Source organism: Motacilla alba, chromosome 2 (genome assembly GCF_015832195.1).
Source record: "Motacilla alba alba isolate MOTALB_02 chromosome 2, Motacilla_alba_V1.0_pri, whole genome shotgun sequence".
NCBI classification, from domain to species: Eukaryota; Metazoa; Chordata; class Aves; order Passeriformes; family Motacillidae; genus Motacilla; species Motacilla alba.
In genome coordinates this window covers 61276233-61300142 of record NC_052017.1, presented here as the reverse complement: position 1 = coordinate 61300142, position 23910 = coordinate 61276233, and the positions used below count along the sequence as shown (strand labels likewise).

Sequence of the window (23910 nt, the reverse complement as noted above, 5' to 3'; positions counted from 1 at the left end):
GACTCCCTTAAAGTGAACTAACACTCACCATTTACATCATCTACAGAACTATCCTGTGTTACGGTAAATGCTATGATGAGAATGCTCACGTTATTTCTCATTGTCTGATTCTGTAAATGCAAATCATTGCATGTTACCTGGGACTTCTGAATGTTTTTTGTCAACTTTCACAGTGACCTTTGGAAACTAGATAATATTTTTATCACCCTAAATGGATTCAAAGTCCATTTATTACTTTTGGGGAATCCTGCTGTATGCTTTTATACTTGGGTGGAACTAGGTTAAGAAAGTACTTCAGAATAAAATGTTTTGCTACTTAAGATTTGATTTCTCATTACTAATTACATTTATTGAAAAAGTAGATAGATCTAAGAGCCATTGTACCTCAGGCAGTGAATTAAAAATATGGAGTCAGGATTGGTGTTGACCATTTTTAAGGAAGGATTCACCTGCTTTGGTGATGCAAATACCCCACAGTAATGCTCATGTGCACCTGAGTTTTTAAAACTTGTTACCTCTAGTTTGTAGTTCTCTATACTTTCTGAAGTGTTTACATATGTATCCTTGGCGTTATTAATTTTTGAAAGAATGTACAAGTTTGTTGGTTCCCTGTGAATCACCTCTCAGTGAGTGAAGTGAAGCAGTTCCATAGCACTGCTGTGGTGTAACTTGGTGTAGGTATTTTGTATGGAATACAGAAAGGTTTGGGGTGCCAGGGTGGGACATCGCAAACCGCAGACACGTGTAGACACGAAAACTTGCACTCCAGAAATTTCATTTGTGAAATTCCACAGTCGTCCTCTCTTGTAGGTATCCTGTATCCAAGGAAAACAAAGCTCAAGATGCTGTGGCTTAAGCAGGCAGTTTAGTGAGCGAACTTTGTAAAGCAAGTCCAATCTTGCACCATTACAGAGCACCTACACTGCGATAGCACTGGTGTGGCTTTGTAAGTGCTCTTCTTTCTCCTCACTTTTCACTTTGTATGTATGCACTCTTAATAATTACATCCTCCTAGAGAGGTTTATCGCTATATTCTGCATGTTTTGTAAGTGAGGAATAACACCTATTCCTATGTCAATATATGTGCTTGGAATGGTGCTAATTTTTAGCCTGTTTATCTAATGCTCCGTGGCATTTACTGGAATTTCCTACCAGGAAGTTCATCCTATTATATTCTCCAGCTCTAAGTGTCCTTCCTCCCCCAATCTCAGGGCTTGTTTGTTTAATAGACAATTTGGCAGACAACTGACAGTGTTTGAAAGTTTTTCTTTTCTAAGTAGCTGTGCTAATTTCCACACATAGAGTAGAAGCCACTCAGTGAAAAAAATCCAATTGCAATCTTATTTTGAAGTTAAGGACATTTAAAATAAAAAATAATCCTTAAATACAAAAGAAAAAATATGTCTAGGATGTATTTTGAGACTGATTTGCTTTGCAATGTTTTTTCTTTGGGATCAACTGTAAAATGATAGGAAAGATTTCTTTCCCTTGGTCCAGTTCAACTTTAGCTTTGCTATTCAGGAGGCTGAAAGTCTCCTGAAGGCCTGAAACACTGTAAGCAGCTCTGAAGCCACACTGAGATGTTGTGCCCTACCATACACCATGTGAATTGAACTATCACTTCCTTATTTGGCTTACTTTGATCTCAGTGGGTAGCATAAAAAGTGGACTGATGTTGGTGGAACTGTTACATATAAATGCAATGCAAAGAAATTACACCAAGAAGTCTCTTACATGGCTGGTCTGCTGTCACATCCTGTCCCCTTTGTGTTTGTGTCCCATCGTGTTCCCCCCCGCCCCCCATCTGCTTGCCATGAGTTTGCAATTTCAGCATCAGGCCTGCTCTGTGACAATCTTGTTTTCTTCAAAGGATGTGCACAGTGAGAAATCACTGATGTGAACCGCAACTGAAAGTCCCCGAGCTCTGCTCTGGAGGCTGCAGCCTTGCTGAGGTGGTGTCTTTGGGAATGGGGTGGGCAAATGGGCTGGTAGCTTTGACACCAGTTTGTAGGATGGCGTTAGGATCTGCTAGTGACGTGTCCAGCCTGACCACCAAGGCCCAAGCCATGCTTCCCAGGATGGAAATGATCTTGCTGCATCCAGACACACCCCCAAAAATCTGTGGTCAGGATTCCACACCCCAGATGCTGGTTAGTCTGGCCGCGCTCCTGCGTGTGAGCATTGGGTGTTAGTCATTACATTTTCTGGAAATTTTGTCTCCACAGCTTCCACCTTAACCAAGCAGGTGCAGCTCAGCCCCTGCAGCTGTTGGCATCAAGGGGTTGCACGGAGGTGTTTCAGGACTGGCCAGAGATGAAGGCGCTCCTCACCTTGGGCAGTTTAGCAGTTGAGATGAAAACTGGGTGCAGTTTCCTGAAAACAACTTTTCGTATTTCAACATGAAGTGGTAACTGGAGCTTTCAACCTTAGTACAGTGCAAAGCCATTGCTTCCAGTAAGAAGTAATTGTTTCGTATTTGGTGGAAAAATTGCAATAAGAAAGATCTCAGATGATTCATTTCCTATGCAGCATAGGTGTAATTCTCTTGGTTTGAGGCCAGAAACGTGGCTTGTGCTTTGGTTTATGTCTTGCACAACCGTTGTAATGTCCTTCCTCTTTTAGTGCAGAGAAAATATGAAGTACTGCAGCAGAGTAGGAAAACAAGATAAGCTGCACGTTTTGCCACTGGCTGCTATTCTGAGTGCAGGTTTGGTGGGGTGTGGGGCTGATCCCATGGCATTCCAGTAGACCCATGAGCCTGAAATGGAGTGATGTCAAACAGGGTTGTCCACCTACCTTGGTGTCAGAATTATGTTAGCGTTGGTGACTGTGAGATAATCTGACCAGAGGGCAGGCCAGGTCACAGGAGAGATCAGGATGAAAATCAAAGGTAATTAGTACATTAAGGTTATAATCCTGCTTCAGTAAAAAACGACCTGCTGTGCAGGTGTAGGGAGAAACCACCGTTTTTCATTGCTACATTTCAGTACTTTCTTGATTTGGTTTGGGCCATTGCGTTTCATTTAAAAGCAGTTGAAAATGTTCTGTTCAGCCAGGCTGGAGATGGGAGTGTGAAGTGCCTCATTGGGGTGGCACTGATGCGCAGCGCCGCTAACACGGGAGTGCTGAGTGTGCCTGAAAGCTTTCCACAGAAAGTATTCCTTTCTGTGGGTGTTAGAAATGGCTTTGTGGGATGCTCTGCAGCAACAACTGGGAGGCACTCATGGCACTTGCATTGCTTCTTCCTGCACATTCATCCTGAGAAGGGAAAGCCGCTGCTCAGTTCCTCTGGCTTGGGTCCCACTTTCAAACAAGAATTTGCCACTGAAAGTTGGCCACCCACATTTTAACTTTTTGGAGCTAAATAAAAGTTGTGTGGTTTCATCTATAAGTGCTTACAGTTCATGGCTTCCTTGACTCTTGGATTCTTCTGAGGGAATCATGAAAATGGAAAATCAGTAGAAATAGGATGGTTTGATTAGGCCTTGAAAGAAACTTCACCAGAGTAACATATCAGCCTCCAGCCCTCAGTGTCAAATACCTAATGGGGAGGGGCTGCATGTGATGAGAATGTCACTTAATTTGGTAATTGTGACGTGACTCTTATTGAATTATAAACAAAATTAGGACATATAAAAGGGGCTTTCTTTTAATATTCATCTACATTAAAAACAAACAATTTGACTGTAGCTGAATTAATAATTTCAGTATAAGATCTAGAGAAGACTTTCCCTCAGTCAAAACCATAATAAGCTGAAAAAGAAGCTGATGGTTTAGGAAACAGAAATTGCTATAATAGAAAGTACTTTTTAGTCCTTTTTTATATACAATTGCTGTTTTATAAGAAGACAATTTCAGGCTTTTGTGTTGGATTAGAATGATCAGGATGATTTCTGTAAACTGTTTTCATTTGCTTTAAAAGGATTCTTTAAATTTTACATCAAGTACAAGCTGCTTGTTCTGATGAATAAGTAGCTATTATTTCAGATTCCTGGAATTATTTATTTCTACCTTGTGTTGATTTTACAATGTATTCAGTTTTCAAGGCACTATTTTTATATATATTTTTGTGTTCTTTTACTTCAGTCTTATGAATGGCTATAAGTAAAACAGAATTTTGAGGTCATGTTTTAATTAAAAGTGCCATTCCTGGTCTTGTTCCTCTTGTTCCTCTGTATGGGACTGCCTGCTTTCCATAGGGAGGTAATACTTTGGGAAGACCTGAGAGAACTTACAGAACTTTCCTTTTAAGGACATGCTTTGTTGTCTTTTATGTGCACATAGTTTAATTCTCAGTTATTTCTCTATTTTCTTATTCTTTCCTGAAACCTCTTAAATGTTTTATACTGTCAGAGTTAACTACTGAAACCAAGGGTAGTATGGTACAAATTACTGGTATCTGTGTGTGGACCACTGGGGTAAATATTTCTTCATGGAAGATGGAAATCCCTCTCCCTTCCAGGAGCTTGAACTGCAAATTTGTTTCTGCTGAGAAATGAGGGAGGGGGTATAGAAATTAGTTGTCAGTAGGAATTTGAAGGCAAAAACTCTGAAGCTCCTCTTGCATCTTTTTGCTGACCTTGGGTATTTCTTTGCTTGTGAGTTGACCAGCAGAGCTGAGCCCCTTCCTTACTGAGAGCTCCACTGCTTTCCTCTCTGCACCTCTCCCTATTTTCCAGTCTTCCCAGATGTTTGCCGTGCCCTCAGCTGGGTGCAGCCCTCTGGCAGACACTCACAGCTCTCCACATACCTGGGTTTGTTCTTTTGAGTGTGTTCTAAATGCTCAGCCTGTATCCCTTCATTCAGTGGGGACATTTCCTTAGTGCATGAATATTTCTCTGCATTCACCCCAAAGTGTCTTTTTTCCTTTGCTTCCTCTCCTGTATTTCTTCCTCATCAAGCTCCAGTTTCATGTAATATATTTGCTTTCTTCTCTGCAGCTCCTAACCTCTGGAACAGTTTTCTAGAGTTCATGCTTCCAGAACATCAGCTTTTAAATTGTATTTTTAAGTGACTGCTTAATTTAGAAAATGTGGAAGAAAGCCTGTGCAAAGTGTGTGGGGATTGGTAAAGAACCTCTGCTATGGCTTCCTTGCTGCAGTCAAAATTTATCTGTGCTCGCTGGAAAGGCTTGCATCCCCTCCCCAGTAATATCAGCCTTGTGGTGACATACAGAAAAGCTGCCATTTTATCTGCCCCTAGCAATTGTAGTATCTTCTAGAGACTACGCCAGGCTTAGTCATCGTCCCTTGCTTAACTTGCCCATCTTACTCCTAGCTCTGAGACACCCACAGCTCAGGCCTAAGACACATTTCTCTACCTTGCTGCTTAATTCACCGTCAGCTATCACTTAATATAAACAATTTATTCCTTGCTGTGCTTGTGCCGTGCTTTCCAATCTCCCTGTTTTTCCACCCCAGTCAACCATAAACTGGAGTTTCTTTTCAGCTCCTCATCCCATTGTCTTTTTGGAATAAGTTTTTATCTTCTGTCCCCATCTCAGCAGGCTTTGTCCCAAGTTACTTTTGTTCTCATTATGAGATCAACTTTTGTCCTTTTGTGTTTAAATCAGACTGCTGCTCCTCAAATACACCTTGAATGCTTGCTGGGGGAGCAGGGGATGGTCATAGGTCTCAGGACCTCCGAGGAGATGGGATGTGCGGAGCCTGGGAGGCCCAAGAGCTGTGACAGGAGTTTGAAGTGGAATTTGGCGCTTCACACTTGTAATGGAAATGTACTGACTGCACTTTTCCAAATGACTTTGAATTTAGGGTTTTGGGGTTGTAGAATATGCCGAACTCAGATCATTCCAGCAAGTTTTATGGGCTTGCTGAAGCCTAATGAGTGCAGCAATATTTCAGACGAAAGATCTTCAGAAGGTAGCACAGGTGATGTAATTTTTCTTAGGTCTGTCTCTTGCAAACAGTGCAACTAACTTGCATCCAGTAATAAAGCTGAGAGACACATCTAGCAGGACAAATTCTAGCGTGCATACTTTGGCAAAGTTATTCTCCATGATTTTATCACCAGAAAGAATTAAAAAGAATTACTGCTTCTTCCCTCAAACTTAAAAATATAATTCTCAGAGTAACTAAGGCTTTGGTTGGATATGATATAGTCCTCAAAAACTGATGTCTGCCCCACCTCAACGCTGTGTTGTGCTGTCTTGACAAAATCCTCTGCTGGCTCTTACCTGATGCTTAGCCCTTACTTGTCTGTTAAAGGTAACACTCTGAAAATTTTCTTTATATCTAATTGCTGCCAGTTTCTTTCCTCAAGAACTGAAGTTGATTGCTGTGTGACATGACAGTGAAGCTGTCAGTCTCATGCTCCAAGGGGCATGGGTGGGTGTCACACTGCTTCTCCTCAGCAGCTCTCAGTGCAGGCTCATCACCCACCCGGCAGAAAAATCATTTCTGTTTTGGAGTAGGACTAAGTTACTGCTGGTAGGGACCTCTTGAACCAGCTTTCTGTGGAGGCTGATGAGGACTTATCAATCAGGTGCTGCCTGCACCAGGAGAGCAGGGATGGAGGGAGGATGAAGAAGAGGTGGTGTCAGCAACCTGATAGACCCAGGTAGCCACGAAGTCAAACCAGGCCATTAAAGGGAATGAACTATAATTTCCCATTTGCACCTTTTCCGCCCCTTTTGTCAATTAATTGATACTACACTTGCTCCTTTTCTCCTCTTCTATAAGCATAACGAGCCTTCAACTTCTTCTTGAAAGTTAATTCATGAGACTGAGTACTGTAAAGTGAATTGCATCAGGTCCTGTGTACTCGAAAATACTTAGCTTATCCTGGGAGTTTTTAAACTATTTTCCTCTAGAGACAAGTGTTCTTAGGAAAGACATTCTTGTGGGTTTGCCTCTGATGTGGGTTGTGGTAGCTATCTGGGTTTCTTTTTTCTTTTTTTTTTTTTAAAGGGATTGAAGCTAAAAAGGTAAACCTACATAGGACTCTAGGTGCCACCAGTTTTTAGTGGTCTGCACTGGACAATGGGTCTGTAATTGTATCTATATCAGGGATAGCTCATAGTATTGGAAGAGAAAATTGAGTTAAAGCAGTTGGTGCCACAATTTTTACATCTAGACCAAGGGGTTGGGTAGGTATCTGGTTTAGCTTAGTGGGATGCTTTCTTTCCTGTTACTTTTGTGTCTCTTGCTGGAATGTATCAGTTTGTGGCTTTCCTGTCTCATAGTTCCATGTATTTTGTGCTCCTTTCACCATCTCCCTTAAGAATCTGACTTCCCTTCCCTGATTTCTTGCACTCAGGTTTCATGTCACTGAGAAATTTTTAGTCCCTTTGCTTTCTATCTGTCCTTGTCATTTGGGATGCTTTGTGCTGTCCTTTGGCTTGCTACTTCTTAGCAGGTCCCTCTTACCATGTCAGATGGTTGTGCATGCTATGATTGATCAAGTAATGCAATAAGGACAAATAATACTAATTGTGTAAATAGTGCAAATAATGAATCTAGTGCTGTAGCAAAAATAAGTGACACAAATCAAGATGCTTTTTAAGAGGCTTGCTGATTGTGCTGATCACAGATCGTGAAATTTCTGAAGAGAAGACAGATATCAGAAGGCACTATGAATAATTTTGGAGATGGGAGAGAAACTGTGAGTCACCAAGGATCTCTAGTGCAAACAAAACGGCACTGGGAAATCTTTAATCTGTAATTCATGAAAGAAGAAATTGAGAGAATACACCACTTCAGTCCTGCATCTTACCAGTTACAAAGTTTGTAAAACAGGAAGGGGAAGCGAGGACTTGCTGAGTGACGTGTAACATCTGGCCAGAAATTAAACATTCCTCAGGGTTTCCTAAAATTGTCTGTCAGTAATCAGGATCCTTTAAACTAAAAAATTTTGCTCTATATATCTCTCAGGTTTCCTGTATGCTTTGTACCCTAAAAACCAGCTATCTTGTAGAGCTCTCACAGTCATGTGGTATTTTTTTTCACTAGCCTTGCAATGTCTGTAGGTGCACTATGCTGGTGAGCCTGACGAGAGTGTGGTGTTTGTGCCAGCCCCAGCATATGCAGGCAGGCTTTTGCTGCTCTGTGCAACCAAAGGATGCTGTCTGCATTCTCTCAGATTATTTGAAGTTCACGGGAAAAACTTATATAAGTCTTTAACCACAAAAGCAGAGGCAAAATACTGTTGTTTGTGTCTTGCAGACAAGTTGAGACAAAAAGTTTTGATGTATAATCCAAACCTAAGTTTCTCTTCTGATGCAGAGAGCTGCAAATCTCTGGATTTTACGTCTTAAGCATTGCCCCTCCTTCTCACACCTGGTTTTGAGATTCTCTTTTATCTTTAATTGTATCCCTTTGGCCTAGTCTTCCCACGCCCTGAATTGTTCCCTTTTCACCCCTCCTTCCTTTGCTCTTACTGTTCTCAGGGTGGAAAAACACATTAAAAAGTGTGAAATGTATTTCTCTCTGTGGAATAGCTGTAATCTTAATTTAATCCAATTATGTTGGCTAAACATATTAGCTGGATGCTTTTGTTAACACTTGACCTTTTAGAAATCTGTGTCCTTGGATTACAGAGCTGAACTGAGCAGAGGTGTTTCATGCTATTGGAAGCTGCCACCAGTGGTCTGCTGGGAGTGTGGTGCCTGTGTTGGTTAGAAGGATACAGTTCAGTTTTGCCCTGTTGCCAGTAAATTTTATGCCCCTTCATACAAAATGTGCAGAAGAGCGGCTTGAGTACTCTGCACGTGCTGTTACAGCAGGGGCTTGTATGAGTTTCATGTGCTTTAACTTGCCTTTTAATAAGTCTGAGGTTTGCAAGCAGAGTTCAACAGAGAGATGTTATTTAGCTATCCATAAATTACTTTATTTAGAGCCTTCTGTTGGTCACAGGTGCAAAGTAAAGTGCATAAGACAATCCACAATATAGGAATACCTGTCTGCAACTCCATAGCAGAATGTATTGTTTCGTCTTGGTTCACTGAGGAGCAAGACATTATCCAGCCCTGTGGGGTGAATCTTAAAAACACAAGCAAATAATGTACTCTGAATTACTCTGCCTAACTGAATAAACAACATTCTTCAGAAATAGTTATTTGTCTAAACTTGATTAGACATAAAACTTATTTTTCCTGTGTCTTCCAGGTAATGTGCTTTCTATTGTTAGGATAACAAGTATCCCCAGATTTAATTTCAGTAATCTGAGTGGCAGGGAAGGGTATAGAATTGTTTCCAAAGATAGTATATTGTGTTTCTGTCTAGGAACAGAATTCATATTGGTGGTGGTTTTCATTGCAGTTTGTCTGTGTGTTTCAAAGTTTAATGGTTTCATTCACTATTTTTGTTATTCAAGATGTTTCCTTTGAGCTGAATGCAACATTTAGCTGATTTTCAGGCATTGTGTAATACTACTTTTGCTCCACCTTACTTTAATTTAGGCAGCACATGTGCTAGTTAATGTGAAATAAATGTAGTGGTTGTGCTTTCAATGAGGGCAAGTTTCTGGGAGGCAGAGGAGATGACTTGTCTGCTGCTCTTGGTGTCGTGTCATGTCACTATTGGGAAGTTCATAGTAGTGGAAATTATTGGTCCCCTCTAAGCCATCCTCTCAGATGGTGAAGGGAAAAGTATAACTTGCACTAGCACTATTTTTTGCAGAAACTTAGATGAATATAACAAGTTTTCAAAGGAAATGTAGCTTTGTGGATTCATACATGTGGGTGCTTGAGAGGCTGTCTTTGTTTTTCTTAGATGAAATGTTCTCAACTCGAGTGAGGGCCGAAATCTTTCATACCTATTCAAGAAAGTCCAGACTAGACTGAAATACACCATGAAATGATCACTCAACTTTTCAAATCTAAAAACATTGCTAAATTTTCAAATAAAAACCTCATCAACCTAGATGATATGTTTTGAGTGATATGTTTAAGTCTGCCTTAAGATTCCAGTAAATAGTTGGATTCCATTGTGATGCATATGGGCTATGAACCTGTACTCATGCCTTGGTGTGAAAAGTCCACCACTCTCTGCCTTTCCTGTAGTCCCAATACTGTGTTTGATAAAGTGAAATATACTTCTTAACAATCCATTAATTAATTTTTTTTTTTTTTGTAACAGGCAAAACGAAGGCTGGAGCTAGGAGAAAGTGGCCACCAGTATCTTGCAGAAGGACTAAAGACTCCAAAGGGAAAAGGAAGAGCTGCAACAAGAAGTCCAGACAGTCCAAAAAGTAAGGGAACTGGTAACATCAGTCTGCATTACCTAGCTTAGAGCAGGTTTATTGCTGTCCTCACCTAGATGTGTATGCAACAAACTCAACCCCCCAGCTGGGCAGTGGACAGCAGGTTTGCAGCATGCAGGGGTTGCTGCAGAGCTGCAGAGAGGCTACAGAGGCTTCTGGCTGCCAGGTGTGTCCCTCTGCCTGCTGGGCAGCCTGCATTCTCTCTGCCCAGGGCCTCCCCTTCAGCCAAGGACATGATGCTGGGATGCTTAGAGAGGTGGGTGCTGAGGAATGAAGGTGGCGTGATGGGATGGTTTGCACAGTTATTAGGCAAGGCTCATTAGGCCAGCCTCCTCCTTGGCTGCTGGAGTTACAGCAGCTGGCTGCCAGGGCTTCTTTCCCTGGGCTGGGATTTGCAAAGAGTGCTAGCTGTGCCTCAGCAGCACTGCATGAAAAATGCTCTTTGTGGCACCCGAGCTGCCGTCTGTCCCTGCAGTGGGATTCTGGATACTGCCACTGCCTAGTTGCTCTAAGTACTAATTTTTGCACATCTGCATTGCCTTGGGCAGTGGGCTTCTTGCAACAGAAGCTGGGGGCTGTAGCCCTGCTGTTGTGTTTGCGGGGTTTCAGCAGGAGAGTTAGGCTGGCAGAGGGAGCCAGATGGTGCAAGAAGAGGACCAGGGCAGCAGTGGTAGGGATGTCAGAGCAGGAGATGCCAAGGAGTCCTTCCTCACCAGTCTGCTGGTTTCTATTGAGGCAGATAGGAAAAGTGAAATTAGTTGAAGATACAAACTTAAAGCATAGGAGTTAAACAACCGCAGTTGATTTCATTAAACTAAACTTGGTTAAGCTATATGAAGCCTATGTTAAACTGAGGTGGATTCTTGTAGAAATTCAGTACTGTTTGGTGCATAGGATGCTGCTGCAGCATTGTTAAACCTGTACAAAGAATTTGGTGTGTGATGAGGAGCACAAGCCATTTTAGATGGGGTTCTAGTCACTTCTTGCCATTATCACGCTGATCCTCATACCCTTTTCTAAGCCCCAAACAAAACCCAGACAAACCAACTGCCCTTGCTCTAAATCCACAAGGTCATGGAAATGATGAGAATGAGATTTAGATGAGATGTTGGGAAGAAATTCTTTCCTCACACGGTGGTGAGGCACTGGAACAGGTTGCCCAGAGAAGCTGTGGATGCCTCATCCCTGGAAGTGTTTCAAGGCCAGGTTGGATGGGGCTCTGAGCAATCTGGTCTAGTGGGAGGTGTCCCTATCCATGGCAGGGAGGGTGGAACTAGATGATCCCTAAGTTGCACTTCCAACCTAAGCCTTTCTATGAATATTCTTCCATTTCCTAGAGCAGACAAACCCTGAATCTACCCAAAGAAATACAGCTAGGTCGTTCTCTTTGCAAAGATGCAATGTCTTGGTTTTCATTGAAAAGCCATTGTATTCTTCAAAATATTTCAGAGTAATCTAAAGATTCACTTTTTGGTGAGATTTTCAGTTTTGACTGACTTCTGCAGTTTAATGTGTGACATGACCCTTGAGAACATGAAAAAGACCACCAAATCAGCCCAAGTTCCACCCTGCATAATACTGGAAGAAAATGAAGGGTTTGAGATGTACCAGTTCAGCAGACTTGTAATAATGGCTGGCTCATTTCCCTTGATAGAAAAGCCTTGAACATTTAGAATTAGGCATCATTCTGATCCAAGTATTTAAACTCTTAAAAGCCCATCTGTGAAGTATATAGATGCTGCATTTGTGCGTGGAAACCATGAATTGGTCCAAGCCATTTGCTGACTTCTAATTTAGAAGATATGGATACTCTGTCCCAGTTTGAGTATTGGTTGGTTATGAAGCAGTGGTGATTATAAATTGTTATTTTATATCAATCTCCTCAAATTCATTTGAGTTTTCTCAAGCTGTGGAGTCTGACACTGATGGAATCTGTCATTGTGTTCACCCACTGAAGTACACCTAAGTCCTGCTTAATTGCATATGAAACACTTATCTCACATGAGGGGAAAATCAAACCCTGATGAAAGCTGGCTATCAGACTGATGAAGGAGAATCACAGGGGATTTTTTGGGTTTGCTGCCAGGATAAATAGATACTAAAAATACCATTATGAATTCACATAGTAAAAGCCTAAGCAGAATATTTCCATATGTATCTATCAGACTACTGGAAATATTTACATTTTAAAAAACGTATATATTTGCTCATGTACCTGTGACTTTTGGAAAAGTACATGTTGAAATACAAATACGTAGTGGTAAGTTGTGTCTTAATGTGAGGTATGAGAGATTTCTTCAGTAAAAATGAAAGAAGTAACTGTAATATATATAATTTCATTTTTGGTTGCTGCTTTCGGAACCAAATTGAGAAAAAAATGATTTATAAAAAATGAAAAAAACTTTCTTTTTCCTTTTCCTTCCAAGCTCCAAAATCTCCTTCAGAAAAGACTCGGTATGATACATCCCTTGGCCTTCTTACAAAGAAGTTCATTCAGTTGCTGAGCCAATCTCCTGATGGGGTCCTAGATTTGAACAGAGCAGCAGAGGTCCTCAAGGTGCAAAAAAGGAGGATTTACGATATCACCAATGTACTGGAAGGCATCCATCTCATTAAGAAAAAATCCAAAAACAACATTCAGTGGATGTAAGTATTCCTTATCCTTTTCCATCCCTGCTGGCTGATTTCACTATCACAGGGCCACAGTGTTTTTCTTCTCCCACCTTTCATTCTAACACTTTGCTCCAAGCAATCATCCAAAATGCCTTCCAAGAGGATAAAGTCTATTTTTCTGTTTAAAAAAGTTTATAAAGAGCGTTTGTCAGGGAAATTAGAAACCAGCATTTTGTTTGAAAACTGGATTAATTAATTCACTTCTGCACATGCAGTAAGTTTTAGGTATGTGTTTTTACCTACTGCCTGCCTTGGGTTTTTTTAAGCTGTGGTTAGAAACAAGATTTTGGAAGTAGTTGGAAATCTTCAACTCTTACATCTTGGTGGCAGTTCCAAAATGTTTTGTTGCGATAAAAAGATACTTTTTCTGGAAAGCATAGTTTATGTTGACTCGCTGGGTTTAGGGAGGAAGGACGAAGAACTTGATCTGCCGTGTAAAATCCTGTGTCTCCCCTTTACCATGGTGTAGGGTCAGATTTACAGAAGTCTTCCTTCGCTGTGTCTGCAGGGGCTGCAGTCTGTCCGAGGATGGTGGGATGCTGGCGCAGCGCCAGGGCCTCACGAAGGAGGTGACCGAACTGACTCAGGAAGAGAAGAAACTGGATGAGCTAATCCAAAGCTGCACCCTGGACCTCAAGCTGCTAACGGAGGACTCAGAGAATCAGAGATATCCTTTTTCCCAAAACCTCAAAGGTGCTCAGCCTCCTCGCTGTGCCCTGCAATACCAGGAGACTTCCTCTGTGTGATGTCTTTGACAGAAAGCATCAGAAGCTTCTAGAAGTTGAAAAGGTTTTAATGGTGTTTGATATAAAAGCTGCTTAAGCAGCTTGAACTTGTAATGCTTCTGGAATGTGAAAAGGAAAAACAGAAAAGGTGATACATGAAGGAAAGAGACTGTTAACGTTTGTGTTCACATACAGTAGAACCAAGAACCTTTACTGATTAATGAGTGACGATATCCAATAGCCCTGCATTTTTTCAAGCCTAGAGTAAACCACAGTTTTATGTGTTTAGAAATTATAAAGGCATGAAGACAAAGTCTGATAAGGTAACAGACTTGTTTAGTCATTACCTTTTCTTTATTTATTTCACTTTAAACTGATATGTATATAAATTACAAGCACAGAGAGGAAAATAAAGTTGAGATTTGGTTTAGTATGAAACTTGCAACAAAGTTTCAGATTTCTCTGGTTAGAGAATCTATAATAAAATATAGATAAAACTTCTAGGAGGTCTCGGAATACCTTAGGCTGAATTATTTAATGTAATAGCAATACTAAATTGCACAAGGTTCATATGACTTATTTTGGCTGTTAATGCTCTTCGTAATTAACCAGTTGTCATTTTCCTTGGATTTCCCACCTATTAGCGACACAAGAAAGCATTTTATCAAACGCTGATATGAAAACTTATTACTATATATAATAAGTAGTGTTCAAGTAGCATCTAATAAAGTGGATTTATTCTCTGTTCTGAAAGACAGGAAGTAACTATGGGAGTACCAGTAAAAAGTACTTGAACTTCTGTGAACATTGACTTTTGACTGGATTTCACAGACATTTTGATGTAACCAAAGATCACCAAGTGGAATGGGGAGTAGGATCAGTACTCCTTTAGCTAAGAGTATAATCCATGAAGAGACATAAGCAGGACAAAACTGAACATGACAGTTCTGAATTTTTGTAGCACTGAATCCTGTGGGGATGAAGTCTGCCTTTGCAAACCTTACTTAACAAGTAGTAAAAGCCTTGATAAAAGCCATTTGGGTGAAAGATGATGACCTGTCACTTTGCCTCCTGACTTGTTTGATGCAATATAGATGCAGTATGTATTGGAGCTTGGGCAGTCTGTCTTGTTGTACTGCTCGGTATCAACACACACACCACCTAAAAGTATATATAAGTCAGGCTTTTTATTTCTCTGGCATAAACATGATGCCAGGTAACAGATGACAAAACTAAAGAGCTAGAGGTGTGTGCTTGTGATCATGGCCATTTCACAGTTCTATTCACAGCCAAAAGCACTTCAGTGTCTCAGTTAGATGGATCAGTATGTGAGGCTTCCCCATGTAGTAACCCCCAAAACACTCATTTTGACAAATACATGTTGAACAGCAAAATATTCATATTTATTCTGTGCTTATGCAGAAATTGACATTCTGCACTCTAGAAGTTTAAAGTAGTTGCTTAAACAGGCTTTAAAAATAATTTTATAGAATATAAATTAATATATAAATATATGAATGTTGCATTAATGTTTATATATTTATATATCTTTTATATAGGTTCTATGTATTATATATTAATGTTTGCAAAGCCCCTCAAATTTAAACTGAAATTAGGATTTTTTGTCAGTCTGGAGAAGATTCCAGGGAGACCCTATAGCACGTTCTAGTATCTAAAGGGGGCCTGTGGGAGATCTGGAGATGGGAGTTTTTAATAAGGGCATGTTGTGAAATGGCTTTAAACTGAAAGAAGGTGGGTTTAGATGAAATACTAGACAAATTCTTTATTGTGAGGGTGGTGGGACATTGGCACAGGTTGCCCAGAGTAGCTGTGGATGCCCCATCCCTGGAATTGCTCCAGGCCAGGTTGGATGGGGGTCTGGGCAACCTGGTCTAGTGAGATGTGTCTCTGCCCATGTCAGAGGAGTTGGAACTAAGTGATCTTTTAAAGTCCTTTCCAGCCCAAACCATTCTATGATTCAATGATGCTGTGTATGCACTTCTATAGCATCCATCTATAAATTCCTATACACTTTTTCAGTGATTTTCAGCTGTCTGCATGTTGATAGCAAGTGCATAAAAATTCTTGCTTCATGGAGTATGTGAGTAATTTCAGGTTGTTGAACCTTAGCTTCTGTAGTTTCTCCCATATGGAGGAGGAGAGAAGCACTCAGCACAGAGAATCCCTTTTGTTCACTGAGTAGTGGCCCCAGCTGTTACAGGGAAGTTCTCACAGGGCGTCGTGGCAATCACAGTGTAGAGAACAGAAAACCTTGGGCTAAGAACTGTGTTGAAAATGGAGAAAATGGAAAAATAATCCCAAGACTTCTGCCTTTTCTAATAGTCTGAGTGTGTTGTAACCTGGGATGGAAAAGTCCTTAACAGTGATTACATTAGCTTACGTGACATATCAAGATATTCGAAAAATTAGTGGCCTTAAAGACCAAACTGTTATAGTTGTGAAAGCTCCTCCAGAAACAAGACTTGAAGTGCCTGACCCAGTGGAGGTAAGAAGAATTTCCTGCCAGGTTATATATAATTTTTCTGCAGATGCAGCATCTCCTGAGTCTTGCTGTGATATGTGCCCAGGTACACAGTCCTATATTCTTACACGTTTTAGGGATGTTTCTGTAGAAAAGGAATGGGAAACTTTAAAAACCAATTCACACAGGACAATCATTATTTGTTCCTTTTCACTCACTTCCAGATTTCCTCAGAGTAATCCACACTATTTACACATACTTTCTTTTGCTATGTAAAGAGAAACTTTTTCTTGACAATTGAAATTTCCTTGGTTTGTAACAATGTAAAGTCTTTCACAAGAAATTCAGCTTTCTTATTTTAGTTAAAAAGTTAATGGAAAACTCAATGCCTTAAGCATCTTGACAATACATATAACTGATATCCTAATTTATTGAAACATGTTTTCATGTAGGAATTTCTTTTCTGAAGTATTACAAGTGTTGTAGAAATTTGTGTTTTACTCCTAGAACACATTCTTGCCCTTCCTTCTTTCATCATCATCATCATCATCATCTTTGCTTCATTGGCGCTTACTTTAATTCTCACTTGGGAAGACAGACCCAAGTGTGTTGGGCAAATGGGAGTAATTGAATTATCCTGAGGAATGGTTTGTTTAGAGATTTAAAGAATGTACCTAATTTCCTCACTCAAGGAGCAACTGGAGATGGGTTAACCCCACAAACACTGCTAATGTTTTGTTCATAGCTGTGCATTATTAATCTTTCATCCCTACACAGAGCCAAGTGAGCTTAGCTCACTTGACCATACCTGCTGCCCTCTGGGCAGGATCAGACTCTGCATTCCCTGTCACTTTTTTTTTTCCTAAGATTATTCTGTACTTTCTTAGACCCATTTTGGTTTCCATCCTTCTTTTTTTCTTTTCTTTGCCTTTGTCCTTACTTTCCCCTTTGAACCTTGTTGCGGGTTTTGGCAGGAAGAATAAATCATTTTGCTGCAATGAGAAAAGGGTATCTTTTATCAGTATTCATAAATACGTACTGTTTTTGTTGTTTGCTTTCCTGTTTCTTTCCCCTGGGCATTATGCTTTGATTTTTAATTCAGCGAAATCAGGCAGGCAGAGAGAGATGCACACAATCATTAAAATTAGTGCTTAGACCACCCTTATCCTCTATACCCACCTTATTTGTTTTTCAGCTTCAGGCAGTAAGGTCCTGTTTCTTTCTGTCACATGCTATTACATTTCGGTGTTCTTTTTTTTTTGGCATATCTCAGTCACTCAATAGTACCTTCCTTCTTCAACTCCTGCTCTTTACATCTCCTTTTTTTCCAGTTATCTGTAGCATTGCCCTAAGTACTCTTAACTGTTTTCCCTTCCCTGGCAAACCCCCATTCAGTTGCTGTTCTCTGTATTTGTAAATGCTGTCTGTTATGTTACATAACTGTCAGAACCCAAATAATAAGAGGAACATTTTGTCAAAGGGCACAAAAGGCAGTATTTTAAACAAGTCTGCAAAGAGGTACCTGATGCCTATATTTATGCTTTTTACAAAACTATTGATGCAATACAGCAGCAGCAGGTTTATTTATAACCAGAGTAATTTATGATTTTCCATCATAACACAAAGAGCAGCTTTGCAGGTTTTCAGCGCCTGGGTCATGTTGGTTTATTGCATCAGTGTGTGAAAGTTAAGAAAAATGTAACTTCTTGCAACAAATTAGTAGTTCCTATTCAGAACCACCATCAAAATCACTGTCTTCAGGGGGAAGAAGATCTTACATAAGTAGTTTGGGTGAAGAAAATGGCAGCTGGTTTAGGGTTTTTTTGTTATTTGGAAATGTTGCCTGATAAATAGGTGAACTTACATACAGGTATCTGAATTCAGTTGAGTAGGTGCTGAAGGCTTTTTGGAAAGTGGGAAAGATGTTTTGGCATCTTTTTAAAGCAGAAATATTTATACAAATACATCCAATATTATTGTTATGAATAATAATAAAACCTGTGACTTGCATCCCACAGTTCCATTCCATCAGAATGCTCCATGCTATTATGGTTATAAGAAAATGTTTGGAGTTTAATCCTTTATGCCTCCCTTCTTATGAAATGACACACAAAAATGGTGGAATTTTGAGATTTGTGCACTGCAGTGGAAAAAGTTTTTATGTTCTAGTCTGCAAGATACATCAGCCAAACCTTTCACATCTTAAAAAAAAAAAAAAAAAAAAAAAAGCTTGGTGTTCTTTTCTGGTTCTTTGGATTAGTAAAACTGTACTCAAACACTCACAACCCAGTAACAATTTACTCAGTATCATCAGTATTCTGTTGTGTTCATTGGTGTAACACCATTCTGATGTTTGTTTTCTTAGCAGAGTGCATTGATACATTTATCTAGTACTCAAGGACCTATTGAAGTTTATCTGTGCCCAGAGGAAAACGATGCCCTCAGTCCAATGAAAACCTATAGTCAGGACCACAATGGAAATATTTCCAAAACCATTTCCAAAGGTAAAATTATTTCTTTGCAATACTAATGGCCTTTCTTCAAGCTCACATTAAAGGTTTCAGTTTGAACTTTGGATTTCCAGCTCTTTTTCTTTGTCTTTATTTTTCTAAGAAGTGAAAAGCTAAGGTATCAATTTTTCACTATGTATTTCTGGTTGATATAGTCAGAAATAAGTTTGCATTTGCATCATTTGTTTAAAGTAAGTTTCCTATTAGCATATCATATGTAACCAAAGTGTACATAATACTGAAGAAAGAGACAGTTTTGTTCCTTTTGAGTTTTCAAATAAGTCAGTAGCAGTAAAGATCCATCTCAACACAAGAGGCAGAAATCTCTGTGTATGGGTATATGTGAAGCTACATTGCTTCACTGATGACATTTGGTACCTAGAAAATTCTGTTTTGACTATGAACTCCATTGAAAAAGGGATGTCTCACTATGTTTTATTTATTTCCTCCTGTAGATGTTTAAATCTTGTAAGATAACTTTTTAATAGAAAAGTCAGAGATGATAGCAACATTATAATTTTTGAGAAGCCCTTTGTAACACATCAAAAACAAGCTAGAAATTATATGGCGGCCATTTTTTTATTGTTGAAATGATGCTTTATGAAAGGCCCTTCATGCAGTGGTTACTCTGATGTGTGTCTGATATTTCTACTGAGATTAAATGTGGGAACTTTTTATTTTTTTCTCCCTCCTGTCAGAAGTGGCTTCTGCTAACTCAGGACAAGGTGACTGCTCAGTAAATATGGCAACAATCTCTCCATTGGCTTCTCCAGCCAACCTTCTACAGCAGACCGAAGACCAAATTCCCTCAAACTTTGAAGGACCATTTGTGAACTTGCTGCCTCCTCTGCTTCAGGAAGATTATTTGCTGAGCCTTGGGGATGAAGAAGGCATCAGTGACCTCTTTGATGCTTATGATTTAGAGAAACTTCCTTCACTGATGGATGAATTTATATACAGCTGATTGTCTTAAGTGCTGTCCATATTTAAACTACATTTTTAATGGAATCAAAAAACCTGGCGTCATTTCAGAGTTGTCCTCTACTTACCATAAAATAGCATTATTAAATAAACTAGGCTCCTGAACAGTGCTGATATTTTAATTGAATACTCCCTATAATACCATAAGAAACAACGGAAGGCTTTTACAGCAGAGCCTTCTCCTTGACCCCGAGCTCCAGTGCCTTGCGAGTCAGCAGGTGCAAGCAGGTGACCGTAGATGTTTTGTCTCCACACTCCCCCAGTCTCTGCTTACCGTGACAAGTGGGCTTACGGAGAAGGGCTTCGTGAACTGCTTTAGTCCTAAATAACAATTTTGTAATAGTATTTCAGGTCGTGCCTTCTGCAGAGAATGCATGTCTTTTGAGTGTCACAACATGGATTGTACATGCAGTGAGCGTAAATATGAAGTAATGCAAAAGAGTGGAATGGGATTCTTGAGCTACTTGTGGGAATGTTTAAATTGCTGTCATAATGCTCATTTTGAGCTATGTATATGTCTCATTATGAGGTCAAATACTTATGTCCTTAAAAGCTTTTAATGAAAAGAAAATACACTGTAAATGTAGTGTATATTGCAGATATTGAAAAGTATAAAGTTCTGCCACTTCTCGTAGTAATCTCAGATTTTTAAAAATGCTTGTGTGTGTGTGTGTGTGTGTGTGAAAGTAGTTTTTGTTGGTTGTTTTTTTTAAACTAGAACGAAGATGCACAGTTCAATTTTACTGCCCCCAGTGTGCATTAGAACTGGTACAAGAATTTTTGTGGTACTAAGTGGGGCTTCATGTTAAGTGCCTACTAGAGATGCACTGTGGGTTTTTCCCTCTATGGAAAACACTTATGCCAAGCTCTGTTTGTTCAATATATCATATTTATCTCAGTGGGTTAGCTTCCTCTGCTTACAGCTTTTTATAATTCTCTTCGCCAGCAAAATGGAACTAATTTTTTTCCAAAGTACATAACTGTAAGTACCACATCAACTGAATTGCATTTATTTTTTGAAGATCTTTGCTAGTATAGTATAGTACCAATATTTATTTTTTTGAACGTCAGAGGAATTCTAAGAAGTCTTAAATAATTTTTTTTTCTTGAGTGTAAAATATTTTGCCATGTTCTGGGCTAAATTAATGTAATGTTGATTAGATGATGCCCATATAATCTTTTTGTTTGCATTACTGTTGTGCTTATCTGACATACTCAGAAAATTAGTACTATTTGTACTGTAGTAGAATATTATGTATGCAGGTTTTCTGGTACCATTGAGTTGCTGCTATGAAAGCTCACACATGAAAAGGCAAGAAGTCACAGTACTAATAAGGAAACTGTATGACTGTGTGGGTTTTGGAATATAACAAATGTATAAAAGGCAACACATAAAGAACTGTTAAACAGTGTTAAGTGTGTGTTTATATGTACAAATGTTTGCATAGATCATTCAGCAGTTGTATTTAATTTGATATATGTTCTCAACTCACACTTTAGTTATCTAGCAGTTTTGTACAATAGAATTAATTTGTAAACACTGCCAGAATATTTTCTAGCTGGTTTGTAATTTTTTAAGAGTTTTTTTTAGATGTGGATCTGTAAATAAAATTGTAGTATTTAAAGTTTTTTGTCTTGTGGAAGAGGAAAGTAAAAGTTGTGTGAGCATGAAGATTTGCGAGACAAAAGGGCACTTTTGCAAGGGAAGAGAAAATGAAGACGAACGCAGACCATCCTTTTTTTTTGTACAAATTAAACACTTGTCCCAGTGTGTGTGGGCAAAATACTAATCTAATTTAGCTTTGCATTGTATGCTAGTTTAAAAAAAAAAAACAAACCTCTGTAAAATACTGTAAAAAAAAAAGGAAAAAACCAACAAAAAAAGCTTTTATGGTGAGTTTTGTAAATAGATTTACTAAAGGGTGACATGTTCTCTAGCTGTGATCTTACCACTTCAAATGGATGTAATTTGAATAAATTTTGTATGGTAATGAATCAATAAAATTGAAATTTTTTAAAGACTTTAGATTTGTATACAGCTATTTAAATTTTTCTTACTCTTGGTGCCTGTCATACTGTTTCTTGAAACCTGTTACTGTTTTCATTATTAGTGCAAAGAGTCATTTGGCAGATAGTTGTAATCCCATTTTTTTTTTATGATGCTAACAAGTGGGTTTTTTTAAGCCAGACTGAAACAAGAATAAAAGACACATGTGAAGAGACACAGCAGGTGATCCAGAGGTTAGGATTATACAAATTTATTTTTATTTATTCCCTCTCTTCTCATGAATTATGAACAGACTTCTTGCAAACTTCATAGAAATGGTGTTATTGTAGGATGAAATAACATGAAAGCAGTTGTTGAGGATCTGCTTAACCTGCCTACTGATAATTCTCCAGAAGTTTCCTAATAGTAGCTTTGAAAAGAGGTGTTTTCTTGAGTCACTTCCAACAGTCCCTTGCACCAGACCTATATTTACATCCTTGTACTTCTTTTCTGGTATTGGTGCTGCACCTTTTTAGATACATGGCCATCCATCAACTGCAAAAAAAGAAAAAAAAAAAACAGGATAATGAAATCACAGTAATATGGTCGATTGCTTAAATGTTGTACCTCTGAGCAAGTCCTTTGTGTCTTGTCAACTTCCTGCACACTAGCTGAAGGCTATTACTTTCTCTGTGCACCTGTACATATTCAAACATCTGCACACAGCAGTACTGAAAGGAAGATTACAAAGGTCCTCTCTATATTCTTGATAAATAATAAAGGAGGGCTAGAAGTCTGTGGTCTCTGATCTCCTTGTGAAGCAGAGGTGGCAATAAATACCTGCTGTACCTCCCTGGCCTGTTCTCGGTTTCTCTGTTCTCCAGTTGCCATAAGCACTTTTTTATTTGCCCCTAGAATCTGTTATTGATTACCGGTTTTCGTGTCATTTTCCCCTCTCCTTCCTTCTGCTTTCTGTATCTGCTTTGCAAACTTGGGATGTGCTGAGGTGCAGGATAAAAAAATCAGCCAGTTAAAATACTTATTCCTGCTCCTCCAGGCTAGCATGGTGTACCTCAACATTATTCAGTGTGCAAGTATGAGTTCCAGGGAGGTTTTATTGGGGCCTTCATGTGCTGCATTCCTTGGCTGCCAGCAGATGGAAAAGGTTTTGGAAAAATCTGTCAACATAGCCTGAATGATAGGAAACTATTTATTCCTTTACACACAGGAAAGGAGTTGGAAGAAAAAAAAAAGGGAGGTTCATGCTCTTGAACCTACAGTAAGAACTCATCCACCTACAAATGACAAGAAACAATCATGATATCACTATATGCCTTTTGGCTTATACCTGAAAGAATAAATTGCACCTTGGTCTTGATGCTGACACGAACATTTCTGTTGTAGAAAGAATGAAAGACGTGTTTAAAAGCACTAAAAGCAATATATGTCTTTCTTTTCCCCCCTCGTGTGAAACACAATTAATGCACCATGCCATTAGTGTTCCTGCAGCCAACAGTCCTCAACACTGAGTGAACCATGAGCTTGGATATAAAAGTCAGTGGAGTGATGTTAACCAAAGCATAAACAAGCAGAATTCATCTCCCCATTTTGCTTTTCATGCTGAAGTAAGATCTGCCTGGATATTACTCAGCTAAGTGAGTAATAAGCAATGATCATAAGAATGCTTGCCTTTATTAAGTCTGGGAGTTTCTTTACTCACTATTATCTTTTTAAAACTTGACAGGAAGAAATTGACTGTTATCAGTTCTGAGTGGTGCTGAATGTTGCTCACAAGTGATTAACCAGATTCTCCTAAATTTCAAGAGTAGAGGAAAAATCTAATTTCTTATGTCTCTTTTAGGACTCCTCATTTTCTTCTGAATACCTTCCCGCCCATTTGCACCCAGAACTGATGTTAGTTATCAGAGAATAAGGTTGCCTTATAAAAATTGAGCCCTCACCTCCCTGGCCATTTTCCTTCCCTGAGGGTGTTCATTGAGACGCTCTAAACCCACTAAGGATGTATCTTCTACTAACCAGGACCTGAAGTTGAGATTTGAAAGTTTTGTATTTTTTCTACCACCTGCTCCTGACAAAACCCATGATTTCACTTGGTAACCCAGCCCGACACTGGTGCCTTTGAGTCTACCAGCCCTGAAGAGTAGGAAGTGAGGTCTGCAGGCAACTTGGAAAGGATGTAACCTAAAGCACTTTTTGGGCCACTCAAAGAACTGGAGCGTATATGCTCCAGTATCTCCAGCCCAGAGAAGGCCACCACTAGAAGTTGTGCTCCCAGCCACTGTCACATAAAAAGCAGTTTTCCCAGGCAGACAT

General features: G+C 39.4%; 1 protein-coding gene across 3 annotated transcripts in view; it reads left to right on the top strand.

Moving 5' to 3' along the window:
- The window catches only part of E2F3 (E2F transcription factor 3), a 42131-nt gene extending 20520 nt beyond the window's left edge, over nucleotides 1-21611 (top strand). For 2 of the 3 annotated variants that reach the window (XM_038129220.1, XM_038129222.1), the window contains exons 2-7: nucleotides 10095-10206; nucleotides 12645-12864; nucleotides 13400-13558; nucleotides 16008-16122; nucleotides 18464-18602; nucleotides 19307-21611. In XM_038129220.1, the coding sequence (XP_037985148.1) occupies nucleotides 10095-10206; nucleotides 12645-12864; nucleotides 13400-13558; nucleotides 16008-16122; nucleotides 18464-18602; nucleotides 19307-19572 (1011 nt within the window). In that variant the 3' untranslated portion in view covers nucleotides 19573-21611. The remainder of the gene's footprint in view (nucleotides 1-10094; nucleotides 10207-12644; nucleotides 12865-13399; nucleotides 13559-16007; nucleotides 16123-18463; nucleotides 18603-19306) is intronic. The other variant, XM_038129221.1, reaches the window with a different exon arrangement.
- The last annotated feature ends 2299 nt before the right edge of the window (nucleotides 21612-23910 follow it).